Below are 12164 nucleotides of genomic sequence, written 5' to 3'. Positions count from 1 at the left end.
CACTACTGGATTTCCAGTTATCATATAAAACAAAATAATGTGCATCCAAGCACCAAGATTTCAGTCTCTACTGCTAATTATTATTTAAAATAATCAAGACTCCTTGGAGAAGAGCTGATTCCATGTTTGAAGCAATGGACTCAAGATCGACTTGGGGCATCTTATAATCTCATTCCTTAAAAAATTCAACAATCTATTTTTGGCTTGTGGATGCTAAGCAAAGGAAGTAAGAACCATGAGAGCTAACATGGATTTATTTGTTAAATCTTACAGTTCAGAAGAGTGACTTTGATTTTAGCAAACCATTTGTCAAAATCACATGATACTGTCAATTCCTTGCAAATAGACAAAGAAATGTAGGGTGAGTTTTAGGACAACGAAATGGATTCAGAGCTCACTAAATAATAGATTAGAAGATGATTTACAAGTGGACAGAAAGAATCCTGTGGCATTTAGAAAGACCTAATCCTTGACTCTTGGCTTTTTTAGTCAACATTTCTATCAACAACTAGAATGATGGCGTGCTTATGAAATTTAGCATGACACAAAGTTGTAGCATCAGCCAACCTGCTCTACAAGAGACAACATTCCAAAAGACATCTTCAGGTTGGAACAAGATATGAACACAAATGATTTGAAATTAATAAGAGGAAACATAAGATCACACACTTAGATTTAAAAAATAAACACACAGTCCATAATGATAAACACCTCATTTAAAAATATTTTAACAAGGAAGATCCAGGGCTGTTAGTTAACTGAAAACTCAAAATGCATCAACAGAATAATACAGATGCCTTTTTCAAAAAACCAATACATCTTAGGATGGATTATTGAAGTATCTAGAGCAGGGGTCAGAACTTTCTCTGTAAGGGCCAGATAGTAAATATTTAAGCCTTTATGGACCATATTGTCACAATTGCTCAGTCCTGTTGCTGTAGTGGGATAACAGCCAGAGAAAAGAGGTAAAGGAATGTGCATACTTTATTTATGGAAACAAATTCAAATTTCAGATAATTTTCACGTATCACGAAATATTCTTTTGATTTTTAAAAACCATTTAAAAATATAACTCATTCCCACCGCTCCCCACCAAAAAGCAAAAACCATTCTCAGTTTGTAGGCTGTACAAAGCAGGTGGCAATGGCTTTGGCTAGGGGGTTCAGTTTGCTGATTTTGGTCTAAATAAAAAGACACTACTCTGCATTGGTCAAAATATTCCTTGGTAAATGAGGGTCATTTATAAATTAAACGTTTCCCAGGGGTGATAATAGTGGAGGAGCTAGACACATTACTCCATAAAAGAGAAAACTAAGGATAAGTATGAGGGATATTGAAAAATACTCAAAGGGCTGTCGTGAGTACAAGCAAGTACTTTACCTGTGTTGTTTTACAGAGCAGGTATAATGAAAGGAAGTTCCAGGGAGGCAAAAGTTAACTTTGTGTAAAGAACAATTTTCATCAAACAGCTGTCCTATTATAAAATGGGCTGCCCCTTAAGGTTTTTGTGGCATGGCTATCTTTCGAGACTGTTGCTGGAGGGATTCCCCATGGTAGATGGGAGGTGGGAATCAGTGAAAAATTCAAAAATGTTATTAAGAAAATCTAACCTTCAAAAATCCTTAGGACCTCTTGATTAATATACTTCTTTATTTCTTCAAATGAAACTGCATCAGCCTGAAGAAGGAAAAAAAAAAGGTCTGTTAAAATAGAGCATAGCACAAATGAATAAAGAATAGAAATATTGGGTTGGAACTTCTGTAGAGATCCATTTATCAAGAAAAATGCTTTTGGCAGTTGACTATATTGGGCAATAAATATGTGTTGCTTTGACCAAATTCTGGGAAGAAGCTGAAGTGCATAATTGCTTTAAAAGCTATGGGCTGGAATCATAATCAGCGGTATCAACAGGTTTCCTATTAAATGGAGACACATTACTTTATACAGTTAGGAAAGACATTCCTATTACTTCATTTTATAAGGTTAAATAATCTAAAAAGTGTAATCATGATGTTAGTAGTCTAACCACAATTTAACTTCTAACCAATCCCTGGATGGCAAAGTCAATGTCTAACTGATACAATGTATTTTCAATGGAAGACAACCTGGAACAGAACTGCAAGTATGCTGGATTATTTTCAAAAATGTTGTATTCATGGGATAAAAGCAAGCTTTACCCATTTCATTATAAAGTTTATTCTGTAACTTGCACATTGCAAGTATATAGGTATTAAGTAATTTTCTTTTCTTAATTAGGATCTGGTAAAAGGAAGCAGGCAAATAATGTCAGCTGAATTTTCCACCTGTTGAAGTAAATCCACATGCATTTGACAAAGAATCTAACATTTATAACAGTGATGTTTTATTATAGTACCTTGATATTTTTAAAAGAGTTATTATTTTTTTCTTGATGATTAGAATTTCAAAGTATTTTATTACTCTTTATAGTTGGTGATTATTATCCAGGAGTGTATGTGTGGCATTAAAGACAATATGTTGAAGATTGGAGGTTGTGACAAAGGCAATAAGCCCCACTGCCAACTATCCACTTTGAGATATATACATGAACAAAGACCCTAACAGAAGATGGTCAGATGAGAGTTCGAAGCTCTATGGAAAATCGCCACGCAATATGAATTTAAGAATGAAGCAGAGCCTAATTAGATAGTGAGCCTTAATTTATAAACATTCCTGGGTAGGTTCCTCATCACTCTTCACTGAAAATTCTTCTATCCTGTCTGTGTGATATGTGATAACAATATTGTTGTGGGGTTCCCTAACACAATGGTGCTAGTTCATTTGTAACAACAAACTGACTTAGAAAGCCAAAAAATAAAAGTAAAAACAATCCAATGTGACGGGCTTATAAAGTGATGATTCCTGTAGGACAGAATAATTCCAAGAATGCTCTATTTCATTAATGAACATTAGTTAATGCATCTAATACCAATTACTGACACAACACCGAGAGCTGAAGTTACACAGGCTTTATTGAAGATTGAAGTAGAGTTTCAGGAGAGTGGCCGAGATAAAGTATGAAAATTGTGTGAAAACTCAGTTTTGCTTTATATCTGGTATTGTAAAAGGGATACATGGTCGGTACAAGTCAGGAGCCCTGAAGCTCTTAGCACTACTTACCGGAATGCCAGGGATGCCAGGAGAGCCTGGAGGGCCTTGGTGGCCAGGGGATCCCATTGAGCCCTTGTTTCCTGGTGGACCGATAGGACCGATGGCCCCCTTCATGCCTGTAAGGCCTGGTTTTCCCCGTTCACCTTGTGGGCCTCTGTCTCCCGGAATCCCCTGATCACCCTGTTAAGAAAAAAATAATAATAAAGAATAATCTCTTCTAGCATCAGCTATAGTTGAGAGCAAAAGTTCTGGATTCATACTGGCAGTTATTAGCTGTTGGGCCTTGGATAAATAACTTAAACTCTCTGTGTCCTAGCCTCCCCTCCTACAAAGGGGCATATTAATAGTATCCATTAAATAGGGCTATTTTCAGAACTAAATGAAATCACCCAAGTAAAGTACTCAGAACAATGCCTGGCACCTTGGCAGTACTTAATATATAAAAGATAGTGAGAATGTTAGTTGTACTTGGTTGCCCATCTAGGATGATGGCAGTTTTGAGAGTCAATACCAGCTATCACTTGAGGTCTGGGTCTCCTTTGCAATGATAAAGGAAGATTGCCAAGAGGATCTCATTACTGAGACTTTTCACTTAAAAAAACTTCAGGACACTCAAAATCTTTCCTAAATCATGTGCTCTCCTCACCCGTGGCTTTCCCGTTTCTTTGGTCTTTATTAGACTCTTCAGGTTTGTTTTCTGTATTTGTGCTTTACACTTGTATGCATGTGCATGTGTGTGCATGTTTGTGTGTGTGTGCACGTGAGTGTGATCCCTGTGCCCTAAATATATACCCACAGGAAGGTGAGAAGGGAGAGCCATTGAAAAGATCACAGCAGGTGACTGGGGGGAGGATGTCACTGAGATCATTTACTTGATAGTATAAATGAACTATAGAAGAATCAGTTGGGCTGGGCGCGGTGGCTCACGCCTGTGATCACAGCACTTTGGGAGGCTGAGGCGGGCAAATCACCTGAGGTCGGGAGTTCGAGACCAGCCTGACCAACATGGAGAAATCTCGTCTCTACTAAAAATACAAAAAAATTAGCCGGGTGTGGTGGCACATGTCTGTAATCCCAGCTACACAGGAGGCTGAGGCAGGAGAATCGCTTGAACCCAGGAGGTGGAGGTTGCGGTGAGCCGAGATCACACCATTGCACTCCAGCCTGGGCAACAAGAGCAAAACTCTGTCTTAAAAAAAAACAAAACAAAAAACAAGAATCAGTTGAACAAGATGTCATAATTAATTAGTAAAATGTTATATTAGATGTGCCTAAATCTGATATGAAGCTTGCTTGATGCTGTTTTTTATCCTGGAATGTGTCTACTACTGTATGTGTTTGTGCAAGAGAGAATGAGAGAGAGAGAGAGAGAGAGATCATGGCAGTTGCTTCAGTAATAAATTTTCAAATATTCAGTTGCATAACTCCAGGAGATGATCCTCACACCAAATATGATGGAATGATGCTTGAAGCTGCCCTATATCTCATTATAGCATTCTTTTAACTGCGACTACTCTGCAGAAGGCCGAACTCTATTTCTCTTGACTTAAAAAATAAAAATAAATGAACAGTTACAGAGATTTATGTAATCATAGAATCTGATATAGAAAGAAGCCATGTAGAAAGAAATAAAAGCAGTTGGGCCCAGTATCAGTGTTACTGTCTTAGTTATAAAAATATATCTGCATACAGGTCTCACTCCAGCTCACATTTGGAGACATTTCTGAGATGACTAGAAAAAATATTAGCACACTTTGATCAATGATTAATATTCTGATCATGTGCAAGATAAATGCAATCTTCAACATATTAAAATTATTTTATGAGTTAGGTACAAAGATGTTCGTTGTAGTGATGTTTATTATTATGACAACTAGAAGGAATCCAAATGTCCAGCAGACTAGGTAAGTGAAATAAGGTATAGTCAAAGAGTAGAATAACATACAGCAATTAAAAGGCAGATACAGATTTATATTTACAGACAAGACAACATAATCAATATATATTATTAGGTGAAAAAAGTCACTTACAAGACAGCATAAGCTCCTTTTTGGAAAAGTATATGTTTATATTAATACATATAAATATATGTGTATATTATGTATTAGAGTGAGAGAGATGGAAATACGTCCAAATATCATAGGGCTTATCTCTGTGGAGTGGGATAAGGTAGATTTTTAAAATTTCCTTTTAAATTTACATCATCTATATTTTCACATTTCCTTCAGTTATTATGGATGACTTGTATAATAATAAATAAAAGTTAGCAAATTATACACCAGTATACAAACATATGTGCCCACACTCACATACAATAGCAACCCTTAATAGAATTACACTGAGTAACAATGTTTGAGTAACTTCTTGCAGTGGCATGACTCTACTAGAAATTAATTCTATTAATTCTAGTGGAAATTAATTGTAGTAGAAGTTAATTCTCGTAGAAATTAATTCTACTAGAAAATGTTGAGGTTCATTAAAGGAAATAAAGAGAAATTGCAATAATGACATTAACGCTCCAAACAACACAAAAACATATAACATAATTGGCATTACTAGTAACTTCACTATACTTTCAGTTACCCTTTCCATTTCTCTAATCCCTCACACCACCTTCTTTACTCTACTTAGTTTTTCTGTATGTCAGCAGCTCTCAGTTGCAGTGATTTTGCTTCCCAGGAGGCATTTGGTGATGTCCGGAGACACTTTTGGTTGTCACAATTGGAGGGATGGTGGTGTTACTGCATCTAGTGGATGAAGGCCATGGATGCTGCTAAGCATTTTACAATGCCAAAAGAGCCAACCACAACAATTATCTGCCCCTGAATAATCACAGTGCTGAGGTTGAGAAACCTTACTCTAGATAAAAAGAATATGGGTGATGGTTATAGTAAAGATATATGTCTGAGACAGGAGGATATTAAAGCTTTCCTAATTTAAATAGCAAAGTATACTTGACTGTGTATAAAGGCCAACTACATAGATGTAACCATATAACTTGCTCTGAGTCCTTTGTCATATTTAATATCTAGTAGAGATCTTGGATCACCTACACACTAGCCTTTATAGATTTGGTGATTTACAGGGGTCTACACACATAATTGTGTAACTCAAATGATGGGACAGTTGTAACAGACTTGAATAAAAATCACAATAGTAATATACATACACGTTCTCCTTTGGGGCCTCTGTCTCCAGGCTTACCCATGATGCCCTGAAAAAGAGATACCAACATGAAAATCACTGCTTGCCAAGATTTTTCATCAGTCGGATTGATCTAAATGTTGGTAGGTATTCTGGATGCAGTATCCATTATAATTTTTATTTTAAATTATATTTCCCATACCTGAGCACCTGGTATTCCATCTTTTCCATTTATTCCCTATAAAGAAAAAATGGATTAATATTTCTAATTCTGCATTAACATAGTTAAACACAACAAAAGAGTAAAGTTTCAAGGACAGTTCCTTAATCATATTTCTACTGAGAGCTTGGTAAAGCAAGGTGGTAAAATGGAAAACAAATAAATAGAATCAGAGAGTCCTGAGTTCAGATTCTGACTCTGTCACTTACTAGTCCCATTAACCTTTTTGGGCAATTTACTTAACCTCAATAGCATCAGCCTCTTCACTAGTGAGGAAAATAAATAACCTTAAAACTAAGAATTAAGTGAAATAACATGAAAAATGCATGGTCCTCTATAAATAGTGAACAAAGATTATTTTCCTTTTTTATTCTTCTGTTAGGTCATCCTGAGAAGTAAGAAGGTGCCTCATGGCATAGGTGGCTGGAGTATGACATTTTTGTTACCTTCTAACAGGTTTTCCAGCACAGAGTATCATTCTCAGTAAATGGTCTCAGTTGCTGCTGGGGAAATTTCATAACATGGCCAGAGTATGATCCTACTATGAAATAAACTGTCAGAGAACAATTGTTATTTTTCAGTCAGAAATGTGAAAGAAAAGCAAGAAATATATAATCATGGTTTTTGGCAGTATTAAATAGTTACTTTTTATTAGAAAACTGGAAGTTTCTTGAACTTTAATAGGGAGTTCTAGAAGTGATAATGAAGCCTAGTCCTGCTTAAAGATTTTAAGACTGAGAGAACTATTGGCTGGGAGATATAAGAAGGAAAAGTATTTGAGGTCAAATCAAATACCCAGGGCCCAACAGCAGGTGTGTTTTTGAGATCTGATTTGAAGAGGAAGATCAAGGTGAGGAATATGATTTCTTAGCCAGCAGGCAATTGCATGGACATGCTCCTCTAAAAGCCTGAGGGACTTTTATTGTGCTGGAATGGATTCTGTGGGATGGAACTGCAAAGAACTGCGTGTTTTCACTGCTATAAATTACGCTGAAATCTGTCACAGTTGACAACCCAACCATAGTTCGCCAACCTTTCTGAACCATCCTGGGAATTATTGAGAGTACATTAACTAAGAACATGTTACCTGAAGTGTATGGTTCAAAGAATTTATTACATTCAGACACACGAGGAACAAAGATAAAGCTGATTAAGGAGAGGATGTGAAAGAAACAGCTATGTCACTTGAATAAAAGAAGATAAATCTAGTGTAAAAGTGTAGTTCATGTTTTTGGTAACAATATAAGAAAAGAAGTAACCCTATAACCTGTTTTTTGTCTCCAGTAATTTATCAAAGACTATCATGAGTGTTCTCTTTTGTATAGGAAGGTGTTACTTTCTATCCACAGGGAAGCCCTGCTTTCAGATATTTTTACAATAACTCATATGTATTTGCTGCTCTCTGCCCTCATCTCATTCATCTGGCAGAGCCCCATTCCTGAGTACATCCAACTTTCTGCCTACCTCACGTCTGCATCTGAGCAGTGGACTGGCTGAAGAAAACCATGTATCTTTGCTTGCTTGTTCCAACCTAAATGTGCAACAGCAGATTGCAAGCAGCCCCCTCAGCATTACCAGGTCATCCTACTGTATTTCTCAATTTGACTCCCCTTCTATCTTTCCAGAAGTACTCTTTCACATATTTTCCTGTTTCTTCCAATCTCCATCATCACCTCCCCACTCCTCACACTTGGACGACCTCCATTCTTCTTTCACTAATAAACAAAAGAGACTCCTCTCACCATCCTTCCACCAGTTGCATCAATCTTCATGGATTTGCACCCCAACTTTGGCACCCCTACACCCCACAGTTAGGAAGGGTGACATGCCCCTGTTCCCAGTTAAGACCATTCCCACTTGTGAGTATACCAGTTCTACTCAAAGTAGTCTTCACTCTCCTGTGTCATCAAATTTTTCTCTCTCAACTGGATCATTCTTACCAAGATACTAAAATGCGGTGATCTCTTCCACCAATGACCTCCACATTTCTAATGCAGTAGAGAATTGTCAGCCCTCATGTTACTTATCTGTTTGTTGATCACTCCTTTCTCTTAAAACAGTTCACTTGACATCCAGGAAACCTCACTTGCCTGATTATCTTCCTGTCTCTCTGGCTGCAGTTTCTTAGCCATCTTTGTTGGGTCCTCTTCCTAACAGTTGAAGTGCTCTCTTCCCTTACTATCCACAGTGACTCCACTTTTCCAGGCTCAGGTTTAGATACCCTAATTGGTCTCACCAATCCTGGCTTCTCCTAAATATTCACTGTGTACTTGACATCTCCACCTGAATATCTACTAGTACTTCAACATGAACACATCTAAAACAGAACTCTTGGCTCTCCCTCCCAAACCCACCTACTTACCTTCAGTCTGCCCCATTTCACCAAACAGCAGCACTCTCACACTGTTGCTCAGACTCTACACCACAGCTGTGATTGGTCTCTTTCCGTCACACTTTGCTAGATTAGTCTACCAGCAAGTTTTCTTGCTTGCTGTCTCTCCCTTCAATGTACATCCTAAGTTCCTCTACTCATGGCGTTCCCACTGTCATTACTTCTTGTGGAGATGATGGAGATGTTTTCTTACTGCTCTGTCTTCCTCTACCCTGCTCCCTACAGCCTACTCTCCACACAATGTCAGAGTGATCCTGAAAATGTTCAATCATTTTCATTCTTTGCTACAAAAGCTCCAGTGGATTTCCATCATATTTCAAATGAAATCCCAACTTCATTCCCTGGCTTGGAATGAACCATTCCTCTTCATGGTCTGGCCACCGCCTACATCTCCCTCCGTATGTTTCCCACTCTTCCTTCACTTCGTTCATTCCTGACTTCATGCCTTTTGATGAGGTCCTTGACCTCATCAGGCTCGTTTCTCTCCCAGCCATTTCTTTTTCCTGAGACAATGGTCCCCTGACCTTCCCATGGCTTGACTTCTCACTTTATGCAGGTTTCTGCTCAAATTGCAGGCAAATCTTCTCTGAGCTCACTATTTGAACAATATTCCAGAGCTTTACTTTACTTATACCTTCTTCTACTTGAATCTCTCTCTCTCTGTGTGTGTGTGTGTGTTGTTTTTATCCGTTTTCCTACACTAGAATGCAAAAGCTATGAGTTCTTAGCACCTAGATCAGTGCCTAGCATGTAGGAGGTGCTCAAGAAATATCTGGTGATGAACAAATTGCTTTTTGCATAATCTCCTGGGGACTCAATGGCAGGCTTTAATGATATGCCTTGCAGGAGATGGGAATGATGAGGTAAGAGGGGGCAGTGAATTAAACTAATATTATTGAGTACCTCCCATAGCCAGGCACTGGAAATGCTTTCCAGATGTCATGGCACTTAAGTGACTTATAAAATCCTTTGAGCCATAATTCAGACCCAGATCTTCCTGACTCTAAATTGCATTTTTTTTCATGTTGTCTTCTGTGGGGAAATGGTGGCCACCAACCCTGAAGGTTCCACAGAGGTGCCGAACTGGCCTCCTGAATTCTGTGCTGCTTGTTCACCTCGCCTTCTTTCCCGTACACACCACAGCAAATAAATCAGCAGTGACCTTCTATAAAGCATAACTCTGAGAGTGAGGTGTGTCTTATTCATCTTAGATCCCCTCGCTAAGGGCCCAGCACATTCTTAGCAAGCAGCAGTGACTAGATAAATTTATGTGGGACTGAATTAGTCAGAATGATTATTACAATGTTACATCAATACCGCAGATCAGTAACCAAGGGCTCTTTTAGGACACAAGGGGATGAGACATTCACCAGTAGTGATTTATGAAAGTGTAAGAAAACAAGGCCTGTATAAAAAGGAGGAAATTTGAGAAAACAACTTCTACTTTAGGATTTGGCTTAACATACAGGTATTATATCTATAAGGCTTTCTTTATACTTTAGGACGTGTTAATATTTTCTTTAAGTCTGTTGAAAACATTAGGCTTAAAAAATAATGAGTCAGATTTCCTGACACTTAAAACTCTCACCATTTTCAACACTGTTTAAGACATAAAGATACCACACACAGATCTAGGGAACTCAATGAGAACTTCTGCCCATGCCATCAAAAATCCATCTGCACAATCTTCTTAGTTCTTGGAAACTGCTTATTCAAATCTCAGAATTTCTGAGGTGGTAGATGAGGAGGTAATGTTAGAGCATTTCTCTAAGTGGCATATTTCAAGTAGTAAGAAGTACTTACTGGCTTTCCTGAGGGTCCTTCTGGTCCAGGGAAACCTATATCTCCAACAGGTCCTCTCTCACCCTATAAACACATCCACAGACAAAAATTAATTGCCAAGAAATGTTTTAAAACTGCATGCAAGTACAACACAAGTACAACTGTCACGAAAGCAACTGCCAACTCACCGGTTCCCCTGGAACTCCTGGAGGCCCTGGGGCTCCAGGTTTCCCCTGGCAAGGCAATTGAAGAGAAATGTTAGGAGCCAAATTGCTGAATGACACCATACGCTTCTCTTCCCCCAACCCTAATTGAGTTTAAAGTGCTCCCAAGGATGATGCTCTCCAGTGGCATTTCTAGCCAGGTGTGGTGGCTCACGTCTGGAATCCCAGCACTTTGGGACGCCGAGGTGAGTGGATCACTTGAGGTCAGGAGTTCGAGACTAGCCTGGTCAACATGGTGAAACCCTGTCTCTACTAAAAATATTACAAAAATTACCCAGGCATGGGGGCACATGTCTGTAATCCCAGCTACTCAGGAGCCTGAGGCAGGAGAATCACTTGAACCTGGGAGGCGGAAGTTGCAGTGAACTGAGATCATGCCATTGCACTCCAGCCTGGGTGACAGAGTGAGACTCCGTCTCAATAAATAAATAAAGTGGCATTTCTAAGGGAACAGAGTCTGGGGAACATATAGTCAACTCCACAGGCCGTAAGTTTCAGACTGGGGTGCAGTTCTTTGAATACATATTTGTGTGGATGGTGGAGAGTAGGAGAGGAGAATACTTTTGAAAATATTAGCCCAAAGTATCATCACTATTGGAAATCCCTCTTGTGCTTATTTTCCCGGAAGCTTCTCTTTACTTTGGGAGTGGAGAAATGCGCACAAAGCATCAAAGAAGTGTTTTTCTAGGCTTTGAGTTTCACAAGAGAGTTTTTAAGCTCATAGTAAGACAACCTGAAAAAATCATGTTTGATTTGAAAAGTCATGTTTTGTTCGCAGGAAAAGAAACAGATTAGTTTGTGTCACTACACCATGGCTTGGACGACTGATCCTGGAGCAGACAGACCACAGGAAGGGATGAGAGGGGCAGATGGTCCAGTGGAGACTGAAAGCACACAAGGCCCAAGTGTGCAGGCAAGGCTTGTGGGGTTGCCTCTGAGAAGGAACCACCTCCTGTCCCTTGGACCTAATGTGGCTGGGAAAGACGGACGACGTGGGATGTAGGTGTGGGGCTGAGACTTGAGAAAGCCAAGTAGGTTTTGGAGAAATATGAAAAGAAATGGGCTTTTTCCGACTTGCTGCTTAGAATTCTGGAAGAAGATCCCTCCATAGGTACAGATACAGTGCTGAGTGGCAAAGCTAGGCAGACAGAGAGTTAGAGAGAGCATCCCTGGGTCCCCATAGCTTGTGTGTGCTGAAGTTGTTGGGGGCCTGAGTGGGAAGATGTGTTAGAGCTGAGAAGGCCAACGTCCTGAAGATTCTTACTGTGGGACA

General features: G+C 39.0%; 1 protein-coding gene across 1 annotated transcript in view; it reads right to left on the bottom strand.

Annotated features, from left to right (window-relative positions):
* Positions 1 to 12164, bottom strand: part of COL19A1 (collagen type XIX alpha 1 chain) — a 344672-nt gene that overhangs the window by 22707 nt on the left and 309801 nt on the right. The window contains exons 43-48 of the mRNA XM_010371596.2: positions 10856 to 10900; positions 10689 to 10751; positions 6476 to 6511; positions 6299 to 6343; positions 3139 to 3309; positions 1611 to 1677 (exon numbers count right to left, since the gene is read on the bottom strand). Of these exons, the coding sequence (XP_010369898.2) occupies positions 1611 to 1677; positions 3139 to 3309; positions 6299 to 6343; positions 6476 to 6511; positions 10689 to 10751; positions 10856 to 10900 (427 nt within the window). The remainder of the gene's footprint in view (positions 1 to 1610; positions 1678 to 3138; positions 3310 to 6298; positions 6344 to 6475; positions 6512 to 10688; positions 10752 to 10855; positions 10901 to 12164) is intronic.

Source organism: Rhinopithecus roxellana, chromosome 4 (assembly GCF_007565055.1).
Source record: "Rhinopithecus roxellana isolate Shanxi Qingling chromosome 4, ASM756505v1, whole genome shotgun sequence".
Classification (NCBI taxonomy): domain Eukaryota; kingdom Metazoa; phylum Chordata; class Mammalia; order Primates; family Cercopithecidae; genus Rhinopithecus; species Rhinopithecus roxellana.
The sequence above is the reverse complement of the archived record's forward strand: the minus strand, read 5'-3'. Positions and strand labels throughout refer to the sequence as shown.